Source organism: Sus scrofa, chromosome 2 (assembly GCF_054392235.1).
Source record: "Sus scrofa isolate SSC_HxYL_T2T_F1_AM1 chromosome 2, Sscrofa_HxYL_maternal_Yorkshire_Landrace_v2.0, whole genome shotgun sequence".
NCBI lineage: Eukaryota > Metazoa > Chordata > Mammalia > Artiodactyla > Suidae > Sus > Sus scrofa.
The window spans coordinates 140,896,852-140,924,241 of NC_139384.1; the positions used below are offsets into that span (position 1 = coordinate 140,896,852).

Here is a 27,390-nt window from a genome sequence, read left to right on the forward strand (position 1 = left end):
TTTGCCTTCCATAGACAGAACCCTTGGGCTTCTTCTCTGCTCTCTCCTCCTAAGGAAGAAAAATCAATAAAACAAAGAAATTTTATCCCTTCTTCATGAGCCATAGAAAATAGTGCTGGGATTATTTTAATGCTAAGATGATATGATATATGATATAACATATGATGATGTACTGATGTGTATAAGTGGACTTTAAACCTCATAGCATCCCTGCCCACTGCTGCCCGGAGTCAGTCAGTTTTGAGACCATGACCTTGGTCCTGGTTTCTCACTTAGCATTCCAGATGCCCACCCTCACGAACTGTCACTCAGCCTCGCCCTTGTGCCTTGTTTCAGGTGTCCATTGTGACAGCGTGTGTGCTGAGGGTCGCTGGGGCCCCAACTGCTCCCTGCCCTGCTACTGTAAAAACGGGGCTTCGTGCTCCCCGGATGACGGCATCTGTGAGTGTGCACCGGGGTTCCGAGGCACCACCTGTCAGCGGAGTAAGTGTCTCTTTAGGGGACAGCTTCCATCTTCCCTTCTCAGATCCCCTGTTCTGCCCCTCAATTCACAGTTCTGTTGCCCTTGAGGGCAGGGAGAGCATCATAGGTCATTCTGTTCTTGGCAGAGCTGTCCTCCCTCCATAGCCCTGCCCCAAAGGCTTCATTCTTTCCAACCTTTGGGACTCACCTGACAGATGGGGCATTAGCTCTTTCTTCTCTGTAATGATTTTATTGCCTCTCTGGCAGCGCCATCGGTTTCTCAGTCCTGCCTTAAACCTTGCAAATGGTGTTCCAGAAATCCACTGACCTGTGAATATTTTATTCAGCTATTTTGGCATTGGTCTTACCTCAATTACCAGAAGTCAACATCAGCCAAACCTTGCGGCAAAGCATGCATCCTGTGGTAGTCTGAAAGCCAGTGCTCTGGGGAAAGTAGGCTTGTGGTATTGAAAATGGGGGCTGTTGACACTGGTCAGGAGACTTTTTGAATTAGGGAGCAATCCGTAACATTTCAAGAAATCTTTTAGGGAGAGTAATCAAGAAAGGAATACATGATTAATTATAGTGTACCGTATTCTATTTTTTAAATTACTTTTTTTTAATTAAGAGTTCTATGCTGTCCTTCCATACTTAAATCCAAATAGTGTTGGAAAGAATCTAATTATGAAGCATCTTGCTTCTTCTCTTTTTAATCACAATCATTAACCTGGACCATTTTGAGGAGAAACAATCTTTTAATTCTGACTGTACATACATTTATTGCCAGTAATGACTCTTAAAGAATAAAAGATTAACATTGGCTTGAGAGTATTTATTTGGGCCTTGCTAGTATTTAGAATTTTATTTCTTTTTTATTTGCTCAACAAAAATTCTTCAAGCCCCTGCTCTATGCCAGACTTCGAGCTAATTGGGGCCATAAATAGGAAAATAAAGAGAACGAAGACATTTGCCTGCCCTCAAGCAATTCAGAGTTTACTGGCTTCTTTCATTATTAAAGAGCGCTCTTGTTCCTTTTGTTCTTGTTTTATACTTGGAAAATTCTCAGCACCCTTAAAAAGAATTTCTTTAACCCCAAAGTTGAACTAGATCCTTACATGGTATATGAAAGAAACACATCTTAGGGAAGAGAAATGTCTAATGCCTTTCTGTTTTCAGTCTGCTCCCCTGGATTTTATGGGCATCGCTGCAGCCAGACGTGCCCGCAGTGTGTGCACAGCAGTGGGCCCTGCCACCACATCACAGGCCTGTGTGACTGCTTGCCTGGCTTCACAGGCGCCCTCTGCAATGAAGGTAGGGTGCACAGGCTTTGGGAGAAAAATGTGGTGGTGAGCAAGCCCCATGCAGCTGTCCTCAGGCTTCCCAAAGGATGCGTTTTCGGCTAGCGGCTAGCCATGCCTTCTGGTCTGCAGCTTCTGTAAAGATGACTGAGCTTTGAAAAATCTGGCTTGCCACTCTAGATCTCTTTATTCTCTGAGCTGTGCTGGTCTTCACTTTTAATTGGAAACAGCCTTCCATGAAAAATCAATATGCGGAGAGATTTTGACTCCCTGAGCAAGAAGCCATGAAGATTTCTAGCAATTCGGTGATGTCTCCTGGTTTGTGATGCCTTAATGAGGATCTTTGGCTTCAGACATTTGTAAAAAAAAAAAAAAAAAAAAAAAAGAGCCCATTCAGGATGAGGGATGCTCTTGAGGGGAGGCAGCTACCAAATGCACAACTGGGTTGATGAGTTTTAAAATCCTTTCCCATCCCGAGAGTCTAGGGTTCTGTGAGATGAGATACAGTTGTGAGTTTCTGACCTATAATTTATTCACAGTGTGTCCCAGTGGCAGATTTGGAAAAAACTGTGCGGGAATCTGTACCTGTACCAACAATGGAACCTGTAACCCCATTGACAGATCTTGTCAGTGTTATCCGGGGTGGATCGGCAGCGACTGCTCTCAGCGTAAGTCCTGTTTGGAAACGATTCATCGACCATCTATTTACGTTGTGTTCAAATTCTTTAAGACTGAAGTTTGAGTGTTTAAATAATCAAGAAAAATATGTGAATAATTATAAGATTTATTATTTTAATTTTAAATGCTGACCCCCCATTAAGAGCCCTATGAAATGGTCCTCTGGTCCTATATTTAAATCCAGCTCGTATCTTGGAAAGAACCTAAATAGGCAGTAGCATTTTGTTTATTTACAGTTCATTGGTTCTCCATCTGTTAAACGTGGAGGGTCTTATACCCAAAAAATCCATTCAGATTTTCACAAATGTCGGCTATTATTTTTCCCTTGCTCTTGGGCAAAAATGGTACACACAACTATGGGAGAATTTTTTTTTTCTTTTTTTAAGTTACTTCAGATTTATTTATGGTCTTTATTGGGTCACATTCCCTACTGGATAACCATATAGAAATTGTGTTCCCATTATGGCTCAGCAGGTTCAGAACCAATGTAGTCTCTGTGAGGATGTAGGTTCAATCCCTGGCCTTTCTCAGTAGGTTAAGAATCCGGTGTTAATACAAGATTAAGCATAAGTTGCAGATACAGCTTTTACCCACCTTGCTGTGGCTGTGGCATAAGCCTGCAGCTGCAGTTCCAGTTTGTCCCCAGCCAGGAACTTCCATATGCTGCATGTACAGCTGTAAAAAGAAAGAAAAAAAAAAAAAAAGAAAGAAAGAAAGGAATTGTATTTCTTTTTTCAAGTAGTTATATCGAAATATTAATATGAATAAAGAGTAATTCTTTGGTAAATCAAATCATTTTACCCCATAATCTTACATTATTTCACAGATACCTTATCAGAAGTTCTGATTACTCTTCAATGGGCCGTGATCCCTAATGATTTAGTTTGATTATTTCCTGCTTCTTCCAATGAAGTTTTTACTGTAAACCAATTCTTTCATTCACCTGGGTACTTTCACATTTAAAACAAGCTTCTAAGTGACAACTCAAGTACACCCACAGGTACAGGTTTAGAGATCATAGACATGAATTATAAGACCTTGGGTCCCTGAAAAAATTAAAAAAAAAAAAAAGACCGTGGGTCCCTGAACACTCTTGAGTCACATCATTTTGCCCATATGACCTGTGCTCAAGTGTCCTCTTCTCAGAGATGCCTTCCATCAAGGAGTAGCTCTCATCATTTTTGTCCTCTTTATCCTATTTTAATTTTTCTTAGAGTTCTTACTGCCATTGTTTTTTTGGCTGTCCAGCTGGCTGATTGCTTGGCTGGTTGATTGGTTGATCTGCCTGCCTCCCCTAGTAAAATATAAGCTTTCAGAGGGTGTTCTGGACCTTATCTGCTCCTCTGCTATCTCCCTGGGCCTAGAATGGTGCTGGGCTCATAGGCGCTCCGTGTGCATTCGTTACATAACTAAGTCTGTCAACTCAGGAGGAGGTGAGCTCTGCCCACCACCGCGGGCAGTTTGTGAACGGATACCGTGTCGGTAATGCTGGCTGCTGTTGCTGTCAGCCTTGCCATCTGGGTTTGAGCCAGATGTGAAGCACTGTGCTTTCTCAGTCATGATGCTCACTGCTGACGTCACATGTGAGGAGTTGTGTAAGGTGGGTGGAATCCTCTCCGCTGGGTGCCGGGCTTGGGGCGCTAACAGAGCTCTCCCCGCGTGCTGTGCTTTCAGCGTGTCCCCCTGCGCACTGGGGCCCCAACTGCATCCACACGTGCAACTGCCACAACGGGGCCTTCTGCAGCGCCTACGACGGGGAATGCAAATGCACTCCAGGCTGGACGGGGCTCTACTGCACTCAGAGTAAGTGGCATGCCTTCTGAGCCTCACCAAGGAGGGCGCCTCCTACTGGGGAGGGGAGAGGACACAGCCCCGCCCTATGCATGTGGGATCTGAGCTCACCAAGGTTCTTGGCATTAGAGTGGTGCATCACCCAGTGACCTCTAGACACCTAAATTCCTCTAGACGGTTAGAACTTTCTGTCCCTGTGTCGTTTCAGGACACTGAGGTGGAGCAATGTCTTAAGTGTGCAGTTTCTTTCTATTCCGTCCTTTCACCAGACCTTGGTTATAATGGATCAGAGTCCCTGTTATTCATTCTAATAACCCAAAGGTTAGGATAAGTGGTGGTGATTAAAAAGGGAGTGAAGACAGCAAGCCTCACCGCCTGACCTAGTGTGCGCTCTTGGAGAAGACTGAGTTCATTGGTTCTGGGATTTTAGCATGTTTCGGAATCACCCGGGTGGCTGGATAAACACAACTGTTGGCCTTGCTCCCAGAGTGTCTGATTCACTCCATTTGGGGCGGGAACCTGAGAATTCCCACTGCTAACGACCTTTCAGGGGGCAGTGCCAGTCTGGGATTGTGCTCTAACAACCACTTGTTCTTTTCACCATTTTATATCCAATAATATCCTCATCATCTCTTTTCTATGAGTTGTTAACATCACGGGGTATAACGTACAAAGTACTCCATAGCTTGGCACTGTTGGGATAAAAACTGATCTCTGTCCTTGCCTTCAATGGGGTAAAAGAGGCAAGACAGGGAAGCACATATTACGGTTTTCAATAATAACAATATATCCTAATAATAATATACAATAATAATAATGTCACAGAAATGGGCTGAGGAAAGATAGGTCAGAAATTCACCAGCTCTTATATAATACTAATTAGAGAACATAATTAGAAAATGCACTGAGCAAGTCCTTTAGAACTTTCTAGAAGGAAGTGTAGACCTTGAGCCATGGTTTGAAGGGAAGAGTTGGCAAGGAGGGAGGCTGTCTTGAGCATATTCTGCCAAGATTGTAAATATAGAAAGTTTTCCAGCTCTTCAGAGAAAAGCACTCTTAAGTTCTTGTGGGTAACTCTGAAATTAGGACCTGCTTCAATCAGAGGACCTTTTTAAGTAAACGTAGCTCAACACAGTGGCGTGAACATGGGGTCTGGAGCCAGACCTCCCTGTGTTTGTGTCATGGCCCAGCCGCCTTGCCATTTGCTGGCTGTGTGACTTAGAGCACTCAGGGCTCAGTTCTCATCTATAGGGTGAGAATGTCCATCCCTGGGCTTCTGGGCTGCTGTGAAGATTCAATGAGAGGAGACAGGAAGAGAATCTGGCAGCAAGTAGGTGCTAAATAAATACATGCCAATGAAGTCATTGCATGCTGGCATCCATGCTTTGCCTCTGGTTCTTGAAAGTTGAGCTTTCAGTAAAACCTCTATAAGAAAAAGGGATAAGAAAAAGCACATGTGATACTTAGCAACAGCCCCGAAGCAGCCTGCATCGAAGCTTTCATGATGGCAGAGAGCCCTGAGACACTGTTGCAGGGCAGCTGCTAGCCCTGGAGAGGCAACAGGGTTTGTGCATGTCCTCAGCCCAGAGGCCCCAGGGGTCTGGGTTTTGATAGTAGTACAGGGTAAGGAGACTTATTGCTGGTTTTTTTTGGTTTGTTTTTGTTTTTTGTTTTTGTTTTTGTTTTTGTTTTTGTTTTTTTACGGTGCGCCAGTGAAGTGCACGGGTTTTTTAAGTTCAGATTCTACCACACATCTTTGGTGAAAGAGATACTATTATCTGAGTTAATGGTAGGTGCAAAACAGGGTTAGTAGCCGACTTGGAAACATTGTGTAGGAGAAGTAAAAAAAAAAAACATGGAGGTAATTTTAGCAAAGTACTCATTTCAGTCCATGGACTTTGAGTCCAGGATTCGAGTAATTGAGTGCAAAAATAAAAAATGAAAGGAAATGTGCCCAGATTTCCACAAGGTCGGTGGGGTGCTTTGTTGGAAAACACTGTCCTGTCCCCAGGGATACCAGTGATGGTTAACCTGCTGCAGGCATGGAAGTGTCCTGCCTCCTGCCCTTGAAGGCAGCTCTTCCTCCCAAGAGCTCCATCTTCGAACTTCGGAGAAGCCGTTGTGGGAAGCTGCAGTGTGCCTTATTATCTCGATTCCCTCTCTACCGGCTCCACGTTCTTCAGGTTCAAACATCAACATGTTGGAAGCGGAGCTGGGGTCCCCCTCAGCAGCCTCTTGACTCATCCTTCCTTCTCTCACAGGATGTCCTCTGGGCTTCTATGGAAAGGACTGTGCATTGATATGCCGGTGCCAAAACGGAGCAGACTGCGACCACATCTCTGGGCAGTGCACTTGCCGCACCGGCTTCATGGGGAAGCACTGTGAGCAGAGTGAGTATGGGGGGCGGGGGGCGCTGGTGTTAGTGTCACCCTAGAATCCCTTTCCCTACACATCTGACCATGTGAAAGCAGAATCCATCCACAGCTTTGAACTTGCCGGAGCTGGTGGCTGGTCACTAACCAGCATGGTTGACTTCTCCTCCCAGAGATCTGGCCACATGGGGATCCCTGCTGGCTGTCTTTTCCTCAAAACTCTTCTTCGGAGGAACTGGTCAGTGCTCTGGGTGGAGGGGGTGTGGTTACAAGCATGAAGACAGAATTCAAGTTTTCCATCCATTCATCCTGGCTCGCTCTCTTCCTCTCCTTCTTATTTTTGGAACGTGCCTGCTCAGAGCTTTAAAAGAGCCAGTCAAGGTTTCTTCATGGCAGAGGCAGAGCCTGGGTCTCACCCTGGAGCGACATGCAAATGCAGGTCCAGGCTGGGTGCACGGGAAGCCAAAGGGCTGGGAGCCCAGGGTCAGCCCCACTGTGGGTGAAGGGGTGAACCCGCGCCAATTGGCCACGCTTTTGACAGCCTTCTCTTGATAGTACTTTTGTACTGCTACCACTAACGACTCCTCATCTTAGGCTTAACAACCTTCAAGACAATATATTGCCTTCAATTTTTCTGCTATAAAGAGCCCACTCAGGGAGAAGACGCTGAATTAGAATTCCCCACCCTGTGTTTCCATTTCCATCCCACCAGCTAGACATCTGCTCAAGGGGCTGTAAGAACCTTGGCCTTAAACTGAGTATTTCCAAGTGGTTTATTGTTCCTTTCCTTTGTGACTTATTCATTCAGTGTTCAAGATGAATAAACCAGGTCCTAGAACTAAGTGTATGGGACTCTTATCATAAATGACAGGAAAGGTGCAAGACGTTTGCTGCTTACAGGGGTGTGCTTTTACGAAGGATGCAGCAAGGGTTACATGGCTGCAGGAGCAATGTGACCTGGGTATGTTCATCGGCACTGCACATGGTAAAGGACTATTGCAAAAACCTCCTTCTCCCTGCACCCTTCTCAAGGCACCACCAGACGACAAGATTATCTCAGTCTTATGTGCTAAACTCTAGAATGTGTTTGCATAGCCTCACATCTAGTAAATAACAAGAGTGACATCCAGGAATCAGCCTGGACAGAGATGTCCCCATTTTAGTTTTTCCCTGCTAGCATTTAATCATGAAATAGATACCGAGTCACACAGTGGCTTGCACAGCCCTTTGTATTTATAAATATTATATGTATGTGTATGCATGTCTAAACATATGTGCACATACATAGATGCATAGAAACCAGCATGGGCTCTAAACTGACTTTCATTTGAATGCCAGACTGGTTATGGTCTTGTTAAATAAAATCATTTAAGTACTTCCGTGATTGCTCTGAATATCCAATCAAAATGTCCCTATTACTGGAGATTTCTCCTAATGCTCATTTGTAAACAGAAACCCTGTGTCTGACAGAGAACTCTAATAATAATAACACATTGCCCCCTGCTGCTCACTTTACAGCATTTCGTCGTGATGGTTTTTACACTTAAGGTGCCTATGATATTCTTTGAAACTCATGCCCAATCCTTATGACCACATCATAAAAATCCCACGATTTTAGTCTCTCAGCCTTCAACCTGCAAATCTAAATTTGGAGCCTTTCTGTAGTAAGTGAAGTTCTTATCTAGAAAATTGACAACCTTGCCCTCTCCCTCTGCCCTTACTCCCAGCTCATCCAAGACAGAATGTGCCTTTAGGAGGAGCCTAAAGCCTATAGTAAAATATCCATGTTCTCAAGGAAGCATCTCTAGTTTGTACTTTTTAGTGTATTCCCCTTCCATCTCATGGTTTGCTGGGTAGGGTCACTTCAAATTGCCTTTAGGGATGCTCTTCATTCCACTGACTCTCTTCATACCCATCAGGGAGATGGGTACACAGCATCTGAAAGTGCCAGAGGCCATGATGAGGGGCTTGATCTCTGGCCCTGTGCTGCCTGGCCTATGAGTCCCACCATGACTCAGGGAACATCAGTCAGCTCTAGGACACCCTGGGTGGTACAGGGCTACCCTGAACAGGGACCCCTGAAAGGGCCAGCCTCCAGGCACAGGCGATCATACAGCAAGACCCTTGCCTCGAGTTTCCAAGGCTGGAGGCCACACGGGCCCCTCACGCTCCTTCTCAGAGTGCCCCGCAGGAACATACGGCTATGGCTGTCGTCAGATATGTGACTGTCTGAACAACTCCACCTGCGACCACATCACCGGGACCTGTTACTGCAGCCCAGGATGGAAGGGGGCACGATGTGATCAAGGTAAGGGTGCTGGGAAGCCATCATTACTCAGATGAGGGTGCTAAAACTCAAAGATGTTGCACAGCTGATATCTAGAATATATCAGGGTTTTAGTGTCTGATTCCAAAGCTCATGAATTTTCCACCGTGCCTGCAATCTTTTCAGCTTTATCGAGAAATAAAAAGCAGCATACATATATATACCCACATATTATGCAACACACACATACAACACAAAGTATGCAACTTGATAAATTCGAACGTGTGAATACGCCCATGAAACCATCACCACAGTAAAAATAATGAATAGATCCATCACCCTCCAAAGTTTCCTCAGGTGCCTCCCTGTCACCACCATCCCCTAGGTCCCAGGCAATCACTGACCTACTTTCTGTCACTGTAGATTCGTTCGCATTTCTTAGAATTTCATATACATGGAATCATACTATATTCTTGTTGGTCTCATTTTCTTTACTCAGCATAATTACATTGAGACTGAACCATGTCGTCGTAGGTATCAGTACTTCAGTTCTTCTCATTCCTGAGTGGTGTTCTATTGTATGGATACACCATAATTTTCTTTACCCATCCACCCACTGATGGACATTTGGGTTGTTTCCAGTCTTTGGCTACCACAGATAAAGCTATTGGGAACAACAGTGTGCCCAGTCTTTGTGGGGACCTGTGCTTTCATTTCTCTTGGGTCACGTCAAGAGTAGAATGACCAGGTCCTATGGTGAGTGAATGCTGAGCTTTTCAAGGAACTTGTGCCCATGGTTTTTTAACAAGGATGTGTATCACACCCACCTGGGAATACTTGCAATATACATGGTCCTACTTGGGCAGTTCTGATTCTGGGGTGGACGGTGCCCTTGAGAAAGATGGTTCTGAAGCATGGCCTCCAGAGGGCCCCTAGCACATGTGGTGCTTTCTCTATGTCATAAAAACATGGGCTGTTAAAAGCTTTAGAAAATTCATGTGGTGTTGTAGAGGAGTCATCTTAAACTGTAAACTATGTAGGTACTCGCATTTAATTTTCTTTCATTAAAAATAAACGTCTTCATGCTCATGATTTCTATTTGCCCATCATAACAATATGTTACATTCCAGAATCATATCATTGTGACAAATCCATTGTAATCCCAATACACTGGCCTTGGTGCTCTGCACTTCAGGGCAGGCTGTCTTATAAGAAGTTCCAGCTTTCAGAATCATAATGTCATAGGGACATGTGAGCTGGAAGTACTTTCATAGAGGCCAGTTTCCTCTATTACAGATGAGGAAACTGTAGCCTAAGAGCTTAAGGGAGAGTTCAGAGTGTATGGATCATTTTTTAAGATGACAGTTTTCTTGACTCTCTTTCCATAACATTTGTTCCTTCATTTGAGGGAACTCGAATAAGAACTATATACAGCAAAATGCTGAATTTTAATAAGTAAGGTTTTGGGCTGATGTTGTCAAGTGTTATTGGGACAGACCTTTCTGTCATAGAAAATACTGCATAGAGATAAAAGGCCCATTGAAATTAGCCAAGGCAGGTCCTAAACTAGATTTATAATGGAGTTATTCTTGATTGGAAGGAAAATTACTTTCCTCTTAGAAATGATACGGATAGACATAAAACTGTTAGGTGCTCGAGTTAGCCATTCATAAGCTTAATACTAGATAATAAATTAAGAGCAATACAGATTAGATAAATTGTTACCCCCAATAATTGCCGGTCTAAGTGTTTAATCAGAAACCTGGGAGTTCCTATCATGGCTCAGCATAAACGCATCTGACTAGTATCCTTGAGGACGCAGGTTCAATCCCTGGCCTTGTTCAGTGGGTTAAGGATCCAGCATTGCCGTGAGCTGTGGTGTAGGTCACGGACACGGTTCAGATATGACATTGCTATGGCTGTGGTGTAGGCTGGCAGTTATAGCATCAATTCACCCCCAAGCCTGGGTACTTCCATATGCCACAGGTGCGGCCCTAAAAATAGAGAGAGAGAGAAAGAGAAAAAGAAAGAGACAGAGAGACAGAGAGAGAGAGAGAGAGAGAGAGAGAGAGAGAGAGAGAGAGAGAGAAAGAAAGAAAGAAAGAAAGAAAGAAAGAAAGAAAGAAAGAAAGAAAGAAAGAAAGAAAGAAAAGAAAGAAAGAAAGAAAGAGAAAGGAAGGAAGGAAGAAGGAAAGAAAGAAGGAAACATCTGTGAGAACCTCCCAGCAAGCCCTATTGTAGAGTCTTTGAGTTCAGGAAATCCTCTCTTTTTCGAGGCTCAGAGTCGGCTTTTTCTGGGCACAGACAAGCCAACAACATCTGAAAATGAGGAATATTTGTTTTTCCTTCCTGTTCTGTTTCCAAAAGTTTCCAAATTGACATTTCATGGACTGAAAATATCCAGACATTAGCACCGTGGGAGATTTCTGTAAACAGAGATCAAATATTTATCCAGCACACTGCTGTCCTCACCCATATCTCTTTTTCTCCTCGTCTAGCTGGTGTGATCATAGTTGGAAATCTGAACAGCTTAAGCAGAACCAGTACAGCTCTCCCTGCGGATTCCTACCAGATTGGGGCCATCGCAGGCATCATCATTCTTGTCCTGGTTGTTCTCTTCCTCCTGGCCTTGTTCATCATTTATAGACACAAGCAGAAGGGGAAAGAGTCGAGCATGCCTGCAGTTACCTACACCCCCGCCATGAGGGTCATGAATGCAGACTATGCCATTTCAGGTGAGACTGGAGTCATTGGAGGCATTTTATTCCTTGAAAAGTAAGGTTTCGTCTTGGTCCTTTGAATGGAGCATTTGGCTACGCTGCCTATTGTTACTGTCAATTATCCTTGAGAAAATTTTGTGTTGGGAGTAGGTAGTGTTAAAGACATATTGTGTGTGTCAATAATGGTAAAACGGAGTTCCCATTGTGGCGCAGCGGAAGCAAATCCGACTAGGAACCATGAGGTTGCGGGTTCGATCCCTGGCCTCCCTCAGTGGGTTAAGGATCCGGCATTGCCTTGAGCTGTGGTGTCGGTCACAGACATGGCTCAGATCCTGTGTGGCTGTGGCTCTGGCGTAGACTGGCAGCTAGGGCTCCGATTCGACCCCTAGCCTGGGAACCTCCATATGCCGTGAGTGCGGCCCTAAAAACAAACAAACAAACAAACAAACAAAAAACAATGGTAGAAAATCATCACTTCTATGAGGAACTTAAAACCAGACTTATGATCTGGTTGCTTTAAATGTTGGGCATTTCAATCAGGAGAACGCTTTGCTGGGCACCCTGTCCCAAGCTTTTGTCATGTGGGGGGAAACAGGGAGGACAGAGGAGGGAGTGGCCATAACTTTACTGAGGTCACAGAGCAGATCCAGAATGAGGATGAGATCTTCTGTCTCTGCCTTGGGTTCTTCTCAGGTGCCGGCCATCTGTTCCCAGGCCCTCACCATCAGAGCTGCACAGCAACCCCAAGTTATATATGAAAGAATTTTTTGGAACTGGCAAGAACCAAGGCTGTTTTTTTAAGAAAACTCTTTTGAATCTTCCTTTCTGTCACAAGACCCCATAAAAGCTATTATTATTTTTTTCTTTTTAGGGCTGCATCCATGGCATATGGAAGTTCCTGGGCTAGGGGTCAAATTGGATCTGCTGCTGCAGATCTATGCCACAGCCATAGCAACTCAGGATCTGAACCTCGTCTACAACCTGCACCACAGAGGCAACGCCAGCTCCTGAACCCCCTGAGCAGGACCAGGGACCAACCCGCATCCTCATGGATCCTAGTCAGGTTCATTACAGCTGAGCCACAACAGGAACTTTCATAAAAGTTCATTTTAAAGTGACACACTCAGTCTTCAGAAGAATAACACATGAGTGAGGAATCTGGAAGCTTTTTTTTTTTTTTTCTTGTCCTTTTAGGGCCACACCTGCAGCATATGGAAGTTCCCAGGCTAGGGGTCGAATTGAAGCTGCAGCTGCCAGCCTATACCACAGCCACAGCAACTCGGGATCCAACATATACCAGAGCTTACAGCAACATAGCCCACTAAGCCAGATTTACTTAACCCACTAAGTGAGGCTAGGGATCAAACCCATGTCCTCATGGATATTAGGTTCATTACCACTGAGCCACGGTGGGAACTCCAGGAATCTGGAATCTTAAGGCCTTTATTAATTTGGGGGCAATCACCAAAAGATTTAAGGTGCATGACATGTTTACGAATAAAGCGATTCTGGGGGAATCTATAAAGTAGCTGATTTACTTGGTGGTGCGTCTCTAGTGCAGAATATTGTGTCAAGAACTCAAGCGTTAAAAAAAGAGGAAGTTACAGCAGAAACAGCTTCAAAGCGATGCCTCCCCCTCTCGTGCAAACCCCAGAGCAAAGCACAGTGTTGGCAGGTCCGCTCACACGTTGCCGGGAGGCAGGTAGGAAGGCAGGTGCCCGCTGCTTCTCCAGGCTCTGCCGAGTCTGCAGAGTAGGAGGGGATCTGCCCCGCTTGTGATGTGGAAGCCATCCAAACATTTGTTCTTGCTGTTTGGCTTCCCTCTTTGCCACACACAGCGAGGGAGCCTGCCCTCTTAACCGTTTCCTTCTCTTCTAGCAGAAACGCTTCCTCACAGCAACGGTGGAAACGCTAACAGCCATTACTTCACCAATCCCAGTTATCACACCCTAACCCAGTGTGCCACGTCCCCCCGCATCAACAACAGAGACAGGATGACCATCGCGAAGGTGAGAGGAGATGGTCCTGCCTGGAGGATGGGCCCGGGAGAGAGGAAGGAGCAAGAGGGTTTGAGGGCTACCGTTTGCCAGCTGCTGTTCTCTTTACAACTGTTGGCTCATGTATTCCTCTCCACCATCCCATCAATGGGTACGAGGATCTCAGGTTTACTAACAAAGTTCCTTCTTCACGGGGGATTTGAGTCACTTCCAAACGTAGGTCCCCGGCTCCTGAGTGAGCTGCTGCAATGTGTCAGTCTCCTTGTCTCTACCACGTGTGTTCCTGCTGCACCTCTTCGGAAAAATGTTTCTAATGTTGCACGAGGTTGTAAAAGAATGTCTCCTGGCAAACCCATGGCAGAGTTAGCTCCGGTAAAACTGCCACGTTTATCTTCTGTGACCACCTTCTAGTGTCCTCTTCTGGCCCCCTGTACTCAAGTAACAACCACAATGACAATAATGTACATTTATTTAGGTTGGACCCCATGAAGTTGAGCTTTGGTAGGTCAGAAATGATCAAATAGAAACCACCTGATACTATGTGCCGAACATGTCTCATCATTGTGCAAACTCATTTCATCTTCACTCCAGTGCTATGAATCATGAGTAACTGTCCCATTTTACAGATACCCAGAGAGCCTGGAGGCCCAGGACAGTTTGGAACCCCTGTTACCGCCCCTCACCCCCAGGTCTCCTCCATGGTGGTCTGGAATCCCAACTTCTTCCTTCCAACTGCTCCCGAATTCTATTTCCCATCTCCATGGTCTGGTTCCAGCTCTCCATCCGAAGAAGACCAGGCTAATTAAATTATTTCAGTTGCCATTAAATTAATGCAGCTGGGTTTTAATTATAGTGGCTCAGCGTTAAATAGCACTTCATATTCCTCAGACACTTTGGTATTCATCATACTGTTTATTTGCATTCACGTTCTGGGAGGGAGGCAGAGGAGATCATCTCACCCTCGTGTTTCTAGCTAAGAAGACAGCTCAGAGTCACTTGTGACTCATACAAGATTGTACAGGGTTTAATGGAGATCTCAGATCAAGAATTTGTTTTTTTCAATTCAAAGTCCCATGTATGGGAGTTCCCGCTGTGGCGCAATGGGCAGCAGCATCTTAGGAGTAACTGGGATGCAGGTTCGATCCCCAGCCCAGCACAGTGGGGTAAGGATCCTGTGTTGCTGCAGCTGCAGCTTAGGTCACAACTGCAGCTGGGATCTGATCCCTGGCCTGGGAACTCCATATGCCACAGGGTGGCTAAAAAAGAAAAAAAAAAATGTGCCTGTATGTAAACCCAAATAAGGTCCAATTGGCATTGAGCAGCAGCATGAAATGAAGAAGTTGGGGCCCTGGAGGGAAAGCCTAGGGTGGAGCATGTTCTCCTGATGCCCCTGAGCCCCCCCAGGTCAGAAGTGGTCACCCCATCCCTCAGCACATCCTCCTGTGAGGTCCAGTCCTTGGCACACACCATGGTCTTGTTTTTCTCAGTGCTATACCCCACTGTATTTTTGTGTGTGTCTTTTTAGGGCTGCACCCATGGCATATGGAGCGTTCCAGGCTAGGGGTCCAATCAGAGCTGTAGCCGCCAGCCTACACCACAGCCACAGCAGTGTGGGATCCGAGCCGCATCTGTGACCTATACCACAGGTCGAGGCAACACCGGATCCTTAACTCACTGAGTGAGGTCAGAGATTGAACCTGCGTCCTCATGGATGCTAGTCAGATTAATTTCCGCTGAGCCACGACAGGAACTCCTGTATTTTCTTTTTTAAATTTTATTTTACTTTAAGTGAAGTACGGTTGGTTTACAATATTGTGTGAGTTTCAGATGTAGAGCACAGTGATTCAGTTATATATATAAATATATTCTTTTTCAGATTCTTTTCCCTTATAGGTTATGACAAAATATTGAGTACAGTTCCCTGTGCTAAACAGCAGATCCTTATTGTTTTTCTGTTTTATGTATAGCAGCGTGTATATGTTAACCTCAAATTCCTAACTTATCCCTCCCCTATATTTCCCCTGGGGTAACCATATATTTGTTTTCTATGTCTGTTGGTCTAGTTTTATTTTGTAAATAAGTTCACTTGTATTTTTTTTTTAGATTCCACATGTAGGTGATATGCGTCTTTCTGTGTCCTACTTACTTCACTTAGTATGCTAATCTCTAGGTCCTTCCATGTTGCTCCAAATGGCATTATCTCATTCTTTTGATGGCTGAGTAATATTCCATTGTGTGTATATCCACCAGATTTCTTTATCCAGTCCTCTCTCAATGGACATTTAGGTTGCTTCCATGTCTTGGCTATTGTAAATAGTGATGCTGTGAACATTGGGGTGCATGTATTTTTCTAAACAGAGTTTTGTCCAGATATATCCCCAGCAATGGAATTGTGAGATTATATGGTAAGTTCTGTACTTAGTTTTTTAAAGAACCTTCATTCTGTTTTCTTTTTAAAATCTCGTGTTGTTTGTATTTTCAACAGTCAAAAAATAATCAGCTGTTTGTGAATCTGAAAAATGTGAATCCTGGAAAGAGAGCCCCCATGGCGGACTATACGGGGACGCTGCCTGCAGACTGGAAACATGGCGGCTACCTCAACGAGCTTGGCAAGTTCTCCACCCACCACCCCCACAAGCATCTTTATCTCTTAGTCACCCCAAACAGTCACAGATTCATGTCAGTGCCATAGTGATCTATTGAAAACATGCACCAAAAAAGTAATAAGTTTATACCTAATGCTGAATGGGGCTTCCTACTGTCCTGATTGCTTTATTTACTCAGGATTGATCGAGTTCTTACTATGACCCAGGAATCAATAAAAAGAGACAAGGATCTCTGCCTGTTTGTAGCTTCCATTCCACCTCTTGGTGTATTAACTCACCCAGTTTTTACCAGGGCTGTTATATGTCCCATTACCATCATCATCTTCTTCCTGTTGCAGCTGAGAAACTGAGTCATAAGGAGGTTCAGTAACTCGTGTCAGTCTGCAAAGCCTGTGAAATGGTAGAGCTGGGATTTGAACCCAGTATATTAACTATTTATTAATTTATTTATAGTCACAGCCATCTCATTTCAAGCTAACATAAAAGGCTTTTTTATGTGTGAAAAATAACTACATTTTCCAAAATGCACCAAAACAGGTTAGTGAGAAGAGTGGCGCTGTTAACACTTTTATACATCTCTTTATAATCTCTGGCTTCATAGAGGACAGCTAGATCTTCATATCTGCTCTGTGTTCAATCAGTAGTGATCATACACTTGGGGTAGCTCCTGGAAAACTCCACTGTACACTTGAGAGAGGATGCGAGTGGAAGGACAGATAGTGTTGTATCATGATGAGAATAGCGTTAATCTCGTGGCCTTCCTGCCAAGGGGATGGGGCTTCCTGGACCCACCCAAAGAACTGCTGTGACACCCATGGAGCATGGGCTGCATTCCTTTATTTTCAGGGTGCAGCTCGATGATAGAGTAACTAACACGTGTGCAGTGCCTTATGGGCAGCAGACCCTTGCACGTGTAGTGATTTGGCAGTAACATTGCCAGGAAGTTCCACTAAATTATAATTTCAGAAAAACAACAAATAATTTTTATATGAATATATCCCAAGTATTGTATGGAACATACTCATACTAAAAATTATTCTCTAAAATTCAATTTTAACTGGATTTCCTCTGTTTTTATTTGCTAAATCTGACACCCCTGCTCTGTGGGTCCTTCTACCAATCTTGTTTTATAGAGAAATAAACAGAGAGGTTAACTCTCTTGTCCAAGGCTTTATAGAAGGAAGGGGGTAAAACTAGGTATTAGAGTTGGTCCTCTGCCTTCTCCTCCCTTATCCTGTGAGCACCAGGCCTGTCAGTTCACCTGAGCCACTTGTAGGACTCAGTCCTTCTGAGCTCTGGAATCCTCTCTCACTGGAGAAATGCAGATGTAAGTAGGAGAGGAGTGCAGATTCTTTTTTATTTTATTTTATTGAATCATTCTTTAAATTCTGTAGTGGTTTACAACTTCCACACACATAATTTCATAAAATCCCATAAAACCCCCTTTTAAAAATGTTTTCCACCCTTATATTGCCCCTCCCCCCCTTTCTCCCACTGGTAACCATTAGTTTGTTCTTTATATCTGTTAGCCTGCTTCTTTTCTGCTTTATTCACTAGCTTGTTGTAATTTTTAGATTCCACATATAGGTGATATCACACAGTATTTGTCTTTGTCTAACTCAATTCACTAAACATAAAGTTCTCCAAGTCCACCCGTGTTGCTACAAATGTCAAAATTTTGTTCTTTTTTATGGCTGAGTAGTATTTCAGTGTGTGTGTGTGTGTGTGTATGTGTTTGTGTGTGTGTGTGTGTGCGTGTGCGTGTGCGTGTGCGTGTATACCACATCTTTATTTATTCATCTGTCAATGGACACTTAGGTTGCTTCTTTATCTTGGCAGTTGTAAATCATGCTTCTGTGAACATAGGGGTCCTGTATCCTTTTGAATTAGCACTTTTGGTTTTTTCAGATATATATCCAAGAGTGGTGTTGCTGGGCCATGTAGTAGTTCTATATTTAGTTTTTTGGAACTCCATACTGTTTTCCATAGTGGCCGCACCATTTTGCATTTCTCCCTACAGTGTACAATGGTTCTCTTTGCTCCACATCCTCGCCAGCATTTGCTATTTATGTTCTTTCTGATGATAGCCATTCTGACAGGAGTGAGGTGACGCCTCATAGTGGTTTTGATTGCATTTTCCTGATGATTAACAATGTTGAGCATCTTTTCATGTGTCGGTTGGCCATCTGCATTTCCTCTTAGGGGAAATGTCTATTCAGTTATTCTGCCCAGAAATGAATATAAATTGGTAACTTTTATCTGCATTCTACACCAACATTATCAATAGGATGTGTATGTGTACATAGTTACGGTAAAATTATTTATATCCCTGATTCATAGTGTACCTATTGGTGAAATCATTTAACTTTGGGGAGATTAAAATTTTAAACTACATTAATAATCTAGCTCAAAGTACATGAATTAATGTTAGTGAAATACCACCTGGCACGAAGGAGGGGAAAGTTCTTTCATCCCTTCTTCTCTTAACAGATTTTGTTCTGATTCCAGAACACACAGTCACTGGGCTGGTTACATATAAATTTCTCTGCTTTCTGTCTCAGTGAGACCCAAGGGACTGATTATTAGGACCATAAAATCCTCATTGGAAATTCTGAATCTCCTTGGTTTTGTTCCCATCCAAAAGTAATTCTGCTTTTAACATCCCTTTAAAGTTGTTGCATAGAAAAAGCCTTCTCTTACAAAGAATAGAATAAGGCAAGTTATAGATACTGAACTGTGCGGTGTTTGGAGTGATGGAAAAGTTGTGATGCTGTCTGAAAGAGCCCTGAACTTGACACAAAAGCCCTGAGATCAGCTCCTGGTTCTTTGATCTGACACTATGCCACTCACTCTCTCAGGATTGATTTGTTCATTTGCAAAATGGAGGTAATGATCGCATTCTAGCTCATTGTGTGAAGGAGATTGACTTGACCATTTGAAAGCTTCTGTCGAGGGATTGGGACAGACAGGAGTTTATGAGGAAGCCCACCTGCTCCCTTATTCGAACTGCATCCTGCTTTTCCAGGCAGAGAAGGAGAAGAGGGACTCTGCCATGAATGTCTGGTCTCGTAGCCAACTCCTGTACCCCAATTTGCTCTCCACCCCATGTTGCTTTTCTCTTTAGCCCCTGGGGGAAGGCTAGCCATTGCACAGCTAAGACCAAGATGGACATTTAACAAGACTTTGCTGCAGTTTAGAGATGGCCTCAGTAATTAGGCAAAGTGTAACGTAGATAACTATTCTTTGATTAGGCTCCTCTTGGGGCACATGCTCTGCCTGTTTTCATGGGTTCCTTTAAAAAGTATGGGAATCTCTAAGATCACCCTCACTTCTGATATCAACTACAATTTGAAAGGTCCTCAAGTCCACCCACAGGATCAATCTTTTGCTAGAAAGATAGAACTCACTAAAAGCTGTTGAACTCATGGTTACAGTTTGTCACGGCAAAAGGGTACAAATTGAAATCAGTGAGGGAAGACCCACGGGGGTTAGAGTCCAGGAAAGTTCAAATTATGTAACTTCCAATTGTCGTTTCCCAGTGGAATCATAGAAGGTGCTGGCAACAATGCATGAAAATACACATAGTACCACCAACCAGGAGGCTCCCCTCAGCATTGGTGTCTTGGGCTTTTGTTGGGTCTTGGTTCACATGGTTGACTGCCCACATGGTTGACTTTAGTCTTCGGCTCATCTGGAGGTCCATCCAATGTCAAGTAGCCCAACCTTGTCCCATAATCATTTTGTTAGACTATTCAGGCCCCCAGGTAAACAAAAACAGTCCTATGAGGCAGGACATTCTAAAGACTTAGACATCAGCTCCCAGGAACCAAAGGTAAAGGCCAGGCCTCTTTGGGAGAAGGTTAATTCTTCACTGCACATTCTTTTTCCCTGTCTTCCTGCACACCTTGGTGCCTTTCCCACCAGCTGGGAGCTTGCTGGGCTAGACTTCACATGCCAGATCCAAGAGGGCATGCCTGAGAGAGGAAAACATCCCTGTTTCCTGGCCTACAATTGGTAGTAGACATCCACTTTCTCTTTCAGGAATCCCCGCTCTTTCTCCACAAAAGTGTGTCCCCAGGAAACATCACTGTCTGAACATGGGTTTAACCTCACTCTTAGAAGAGCGTGCACAGACATGTGTGTAGGGGATCATTTCCTCACTCTTCTATTTATTTGAATGTTCATCACAAGTTACTCATTTATTCTGATTTTTTTTCAGTATTTTTATTCTTTCTGTTATAGTTGATTTACAATGTTCTGTCAATTTCTGCTATACAGTAAAGTGACCCAGTCAGACAGATAGATAGATAGATAGATAGATAGATAGATAGATAGATAGATAGAAAGGTAGATAGATTCTCTTTCTCACCTTATCAGCCATCATGTTCCATCACAAGTGACTGGATATAGTTCCCTCTGCTATACAGGAGGATCTCATTGCTTATCCACTCCAAATGCAATAGTTTGCATGTACTAATCTCAGACTCCCAGTCCACATACTCTCTGTTTTTAACCTAAGTCTATAACATTTCTTTAAGGATGATGGCACTTGCCTTGGAAGGCTTACAGACAGACTGGAGCTGATGGTGTTGTGACACATTAAGTGTTACAGTAGCTGCAACACCATCCATGTATATGGTCCCTTGGAGTTCATAGTGCCTTTCCCTAGGCTCTATGTCACTTTTTGTTCACAATAGCCCTGTAAAGTTTAGAAGACAGGTTGTGTTTCTCCCATTTTAGAGGTAAGAAAATGGAGACTCAGGGAGTTGAACATCTTGTGCAAAGTCATGTTGCCAACAGGTGGTGAAATCCCAGTCCTTTGTCTCAGCTCTAGCCTTTCTGTGTCCTCTTCCTGGGGCAACCTTGAATCAAGTGTACTGATTCATCCATGCCTCAGTTTCTACCCGGTATTGACCAGCCTTTCCCAAAGTCACTGAAATGAGCAGGAGAATGCTTTGAATTTGTATATACCTAGCTAGATGGCTAGGTAGATAGATACGCATGCTTAGAATTCATTTAAGTACACACATATATGCTTATACACAGAATGATAAACATATATACACACATACATACATAAAACATTTTTAAAACTCTTAAGTGTTGAAGACATCTGGCACGGGCCATCTGGTGTCAAGGGGTGGAAAGCAGCAGCTTGGTTATTTCCTGAAGTGGAGAGACAGCCCACACCAATTTCCTCCAGTGGCCTGAGACTATTAGGTGGGTTTTTTTCTTCCTTTCAGTCCTCACTGAGAGTTTTTTCTTCTTTTATCACAGGTGCTTTTGGACTTGACAGAGGTTATATGGGAAAATCCTTGAAAGGTATGGTGTAAGTTTGAAGAAGAAATACATTTCTCAGAATCACAATTTTTTTTAAAAAATCTTCATCTCAGAGACAGAAATGATTTGTTAAGCCAGCCAAAGTGGCCCTGGACAGAAAATATAGAACTCTTAGTGTGGTCAGTTACTCCAACAGACACACAGACACATTTGACTGACAGCAAACGAGTGGCTATTAGGTGGATCTTGTTAGACCGAAAACCTTGGAGAACCAAGGTTCGGTTTGCTGAGAAAACATTCATCCTTCCTTTCAAAGAAAGGTGGTTTATGGGGAGAGAGAAATGTGAAAAAGAAAATAGCAGTGAACATAGGAAGAGATATGTACATGTTCACGGAGGCCAGCTTTTCAGGAGGAATTTGAATAATAACTTCATGTGCCCAGAAACCTTTGTGAGGTTTCACAAAGACACCTCACAGCCCGGCTGTCTTCCTCACCAGGAAAATAGAACCTTCTTGTGCTCCTGAGGCAGCAGTAACTGGTGTCTTGACTGAAGGCTTCAAAGATTCAGAGACCATTAGTAAAATAGGAATTAGTTTTATTTGAATGTGATAATAAACATGAAATCAAATCCATGATGTTTACCTTGTTCCTCATCTTAGCAGCTAAAATTACTCTAGGGGTGGGTACTTTTATAGCAGAGTCTCATCAAAATAAGTAGGGAAATGGATACTATTATTTTCATTATTAAAAATAGAAAACTAGCCACAAAAAAAGAAAACCTTTTTTTAAATTACTTGGGCAATGTCCAATTATCACCAAGAAAATAAATGTTGCCCATGAAATAGCATTTGCTTCCTCCCCCACCCCATCTCTCTTCACAGACCTGGGAAAGAATTCTGAATATAATTCAAGTAACTGCTCCCTAAGCAGCTCTGAAAACCCATATGCCACCATTAAAGACCCACCTGTCCTTATCCCCAAACACTCAGAGTGTGGCTACGTGGAGATGAAGTCCCCGGCTTGGAGGGACTCCCCATACGCAGAGATCAATAACTCAACTTCAGCCAACAAGAATGTCTATGAAGTTGGTAAGTTGGCCTAACCAAAGAACTTCGTGTATAGGAATTTTCTATTGAAACAATTTTAAAGTCCTTGAGAGTAGTTGCAGTTCCTAAAAAAATGTATTGAAAATAATGGTCCGTATTTTAAATGCAACCTGTGTTTAGGGTGATCACATTAGCTGGTGTCAAGTGAACTTTTCAGGGAAAATACCATTTTGGAAATTCACAGCAAGGGTTCTCTTACCTCCAACCTGGTCATCCTTCTTTTGTTTTGTAACCATAGTGAATATTTTAGCACACATGTGGAATAGCGAATATATATCATATTAGCTCATATGTCAAGTTAGCCAAAACAAATGGGTCAAGTGGATTAAACAGGAGGTTCCATTTCCTGGTTGCCTTCATTATATTAATATGATGATTTTAACAGGATTGGAACATTCTACTTTTAAATTTGTCTAATAGATCTGTAAGAGTCTCGAATGTGAATCTGGTAGAAATTAAAAAGAATTTAATTAACATTAAGAGTTATTTTAATTGCCCCTTACAAATACCATTTGAAGAAAGTTGAAATATACCAGAGCTATCCTGAGCTAGATAGTAGAACTTTATATATTCAGTTTTCTTTCTCCATCTCTCGGTATTTATATTTAAACTTGAAAAAATGATCTACTGCAGTTGACCCTTGAACAACATGGACTTGAACTGCATGGATCCACATAACATGGATTCTTTTCAATAACTGATACTACAGTTCTATGAAATCTGCAGTTGGTTGAATCCAAGGGCGTGAAACTGTAGATAGGAGGGCTGGTGGTGAAGTTACCTGTGGATTTTCACATGCAGTAGGTTGTGGGTCCGTGTGGGGCCCTTCTAACCCTGTGATGTTCAAAGGTCAGCTATACTTGTAAATGAAGTAATTAGTTAAACTCTAGTCACTACACACCAGTAATTAATTCTATGCTATAGTCATGTCACTGCAAAGATGTATAAATCTTTTTAAAATTTGAAGACAGCTTTTAAAAAGGAAGCCAGGAGTTCCCATTGTGGCTCAGCGGTAAACGAACCCAACTAGTATCCATGAGGATGCAGGTTTAATCCCTGGCCTCCGTCAGTGGGTTAAGGATTCAGTGTTGCCGGGAGCTGTGGTGTGGGTCACAGACATGGCTCGGATCCTGTGTTGCTGCGGCTGTGGTGTAGGCCAATAGCTGTAGCTCTGATTCTACCCTAGCCTGGGAACCTCCATGTGCCACAGGTGTGGTCCTAAAAAGCAAAAAATAAATAGAATGGAAGCCATACTGGACCAAATTTATTTTTGAGAATTCAGTAACAGTTCCCCTTTGAGCTGACTCCTGAGCCCACCGCTGTAAATGGGAACTCAGTTAACTGAGTCCTCTGTCCTGAACCTGTGAGCTTGTTACGTGTTTCCAGGAAGCGAGTGAATCCAGAGGACCACATTGTTGTTATTCGCAGAGGAAGGGGTTTGGACTAGATTAGCTCCCAGGCTTTTTCAGACAGTGATTCATATCTGGGGGTTCTGTATACTCCCTTGATGTTTTCATTCCAGCCATGCAGTCCTCTTTCATTCTAAATACCATGTGTGTGAGTCGGTGGGTCAACCAACCACAGAGTAACCACCTCTATGTGATTATAAAAGAATCATTTGTTTTCAAAATAACATTTTCCTGTATTTTTATAAAAGCTCCTCTAGTGTGTTTGATATTTGCAAGAAATGACACACTCTTTTTTAAAAAACATTTCCATTGCCGGTAAATTAATGTACTCCTGGTTGTCACAGAACCTACGGTGAGTGTTGTCCAAGGAATATTCAGCAATACTGGGCATCTCACTCAGGATCCCTATGACCTCCCAAAGAACAGTCACATCCCTTGCCATTATGACCTGCTGCCAGTCCGAGACAGTTCATCCTCCCCCAAGCGAGAGGATGGTGGCAGCAGCAGCAGCAGCAGCAGCAGTGAATGACACCAAAGGACCACTGGGTCGCCGCTGGAACCCTTTCCAGAACTGCAGTTCGGTTCTTCTCCCTCCTCAAGTTTGCCATCTTATGTGAATGGTCATCTACTCGGTAGGCAGTTGTTGGACGTGAACCAGAAAGCTCAAAGCTGAGGCTGACTGACCGTAGGTCCTTTTTGTCCAGGTGGCTCAGAAGGAAATATCAATGTGATTTCTCATTCTTGTTAGTTTTAGAACTGCACTCGTGAAGCATGACTTTTTGTAAAATCTTGGCTAAAAGCATGAACTTGCAGGACTCTTTCAAAGACACAGGTTGCAATGGACATTGGTACTGTTGCTTGAAAAATTAAGATTTAAATATTTTCCTTTTCACGTGCATCATAGAGCTGTATCTGAGATGGTGCAGTTTGCCATACAATTTACTTCATAAACATAAGAAGCATTCAACATGTAGAAGAAAAGGGGCATATTATGGAGTCCTTATTTAACTTTTTTCAGCTGGACTCGGAGTTGTAAGGATAATATGAACCCTGCCAGAAACATTCTGCCAAATGGCATTACTGGATAGACTCTGAATAAACTCTAGAGGTGGATGGCAAATTTAAATATGAAAACTTTAAATGTTTTTTAGAAGGAAGAAATGTACAATTAGAATTACATTAGAAATACTAGAATTATTGCAGAATCAATACACAGATGTGCCCGGCAGTGATGCTTCTTCCCTGTCTTGAACCCTGGGCCCACTTTAGATCCATGACGTTATTCTGAACATGGTCCCCATCATACACATTCACCACTTGAGATCCGTAACATATCAATAATTATTTCATAAATATAGAAGTGAAATAATTTTATTTTTGACAGATTAGATGGAATGAGTGTATAATGACTGGAAAAGTGTGTAAATTTTAGGTGTAAGATGACTCTTAAGTTTTGTAAACCATTAGTAATACCCGCTGTAATATAGAATTAGCAGAAAGTTTTCATTAATTTTTCCCTAGAAGCGACCGAAATATTTTTGTGCATATTTGAGAAAAGGGCACTTTCCTTTTATTAATTGTTGATGTAGAGAAACTATGCTTAAGCTGGTCTTTTGCATTGCTAATATGACATGTACCCCATTTTTCATTAATTTGTATTTCCATTTTTAAGTTGTATATTCTATGTTTTGTAGTGTTTGGATTGTTAATGAAAAAATATTATATGTTTATTGTTTCTTGTATCACGGCCACTTTTTGCTTGAGAAAAATGCGTTGTTCTTTTTTTCTTGTGGAGAGAAGAGATGAAAATATATAAATCGAATCCATTAAAATCGGCCATTACTAAAATAGTGCAGTAACCACAGATGAATGGCTTATAATTGAAGTGGAGAAGTGTTTTAATGTTCTGAAATGGAGTTCATTTTGATCTGTGGGTCCTGAATCTTGGTTAAACCGAGAAGTGAGCTGGGCAACCACGGCTGCCAAGCAGGTACCACAGTCTGATCTTCCTAATCACCATCGTTTGGGTAGTTTGATAATAGATCATTCAGACTGGGACACTTTTGCCTTTTTTTTTTTTTTAGGGCCGCACCCATGGCCTATGGAGGTTCCCAGACTAGGGGTCCAATTGGAGCTGCCACTGCTGGCCTACACCACAGCCACAGCAACGCCAGATCCTTAACCCACTGAGCGAGGCCAGGGATCAAACCCACATCCTCATGGATGCTTGTTGGATTCACTACTGCTGAGCCACAATGGCAAGTCCAGACTGGGACACTTGTGAGAATCAGTGAGGGTCTTAGTGATAATTATCCTGCAGTGTGCTTAAATGTGGTCTATCCCAGGCAAACCAGGACGGATGCTCTTCCTGGGCAAGACCTATGCAATAACATTTTCACTCCAAGGTCGTTACCTCAAGAGAATGCCAATTCGATGCAGGAAAACAAGTTTGTCTTTGACCTCCCTGAGCAAGCTGGAAGGCTGAAAGGCAGAATGAAGAAGCAACTTCGGGAGAGAAAACAGTCCTTGATCTTTTAAAGACATGAAACCCTATGTGGTATCCTCTCTCAGTGAGTCAGTTAACAAATACGTCTTGTGCCCCTCTTCTGCCGGTCGTGGACAGAGGGCATTGTTCCTGCCAGTTACTGAGTTGGGTATCCACTGCTTTCACGTCACCCCCCTGCACCTGTGATGGGGGTATGGTCGGGTGGATACGAGAACAAATAACGTAGAGCATTCACCCCTCTAATCGCTTTTTCTTTAGGGAATTCCGAAGCTAACTCCGGGAAATGGGGAATTGCCTGGAACATACCTTAGAAACAATTGATTTATTCCAACAGTTACCCACTAGTTGGCCCTTGACTCTAGGGGTTAGACATCTAAGTGAGACACCTATGGATCAGTAGCCACCAAGAATCCTTTTCGGTTGGAAGAAATAATTCTTTCCCCTTCTTTTTTGAGATTCATGTCTTCAGAGCTCCACAGTGAGTTGTTTCCCTTCTACTCCCTAGAGAGAAGTTTTTTTACCAAATACCTGTTTCTTTTCTCATTCCACTATTTAAAAAAAAAAATATGAAAGCTTCATATACAAACGGTACAAAGGCAACAGCAATATGAATAGAAAACCTGGGCAGCAGATGTGGGCTTCAAAAGGGGACACTGCCATTGCTCCCTGTGCAATCTTTCTGACAGACCACTTGTTCAGGGCAGCTGCTGTCCTGAAACAACATTTGTACCTGGGGCGAGTCTTGCTTATCAGGGATCGCTTAGGACTTTGCAGACAACAGAACGCAAAGCATTTTGGATATTGTAAAATGCCACATTATATATGGAGGCGTCTAGTTGAGAGGTCAAAATGTTCTAGATACTTCGATGTAGGCTTGGGTAAACAGAGAAAGAGTTTT

The 27,390-nt window shown here is 43.1% G+C and overlaps 1 protein-coding gene across 8 annotated transcripts in view; it reads left to right on the forward strand.

Moving 5' to 3' along the window:
• Nucleotides 1-25,834, forward strand: part of MEGF10 (multiple EGF like domains 10) — a 174,152-nt gene extending 148,318 nt beyond the window's left edge. Inside the window, exons 14-25 of one of the 8 annotated variants that reach the window (XM_021084704.2) lie at nt 337-483; nt 1,639-1,773; nt 2,300-2,428; nt 4,113-4,241; nt 6,491-6,619; nt 8,781-8,909; nt 11,366-11,602; nt 13,466-13,596; nt 16,070-16,193; nt 21,468-21,512; nt 22,353-22,559; nt 24,331-25,834. In XM_021084704.2, coding sequence (XP_020940363.2) covers nt 337-483; nt 1,639-1,773; nt 2,300-2,428; nt 4,113-4,241; nt 6,491-6,619; nt 8,781-8,909; nt 11,366-11,602; nt 13,466-13,596; nt 16,070-16,193; nt 21,468-21,512; nt 22,353-22,559; nt 24,331-24,515 — 1,727 coding nt within the window. In that variant the 3' untranslated portion in view covers nt 24,516-25,834. The remainder of the gene's footprint in view (nt 1-336; nt 484-1,638; nt 1,774-2,299; nt 2,429-4,112; nt 4,242-6,490; nt 6,620-8,780; nt 8,910-11,365; nt 11,603-13,465; nt 13,597-16,069; nt 16,194-21,467; nt 21,513-22,352; nt 22,560-24,330) is intronic. The other 7 variants (XM_085014442.1, XM_085014441.1, XM_085014443.1 and 4 more) reach the window with 7 other exon arrangements.
• The last annotated feature ends 1,556 nt before the right edge of the window (nt 25,835-27,390 follow it).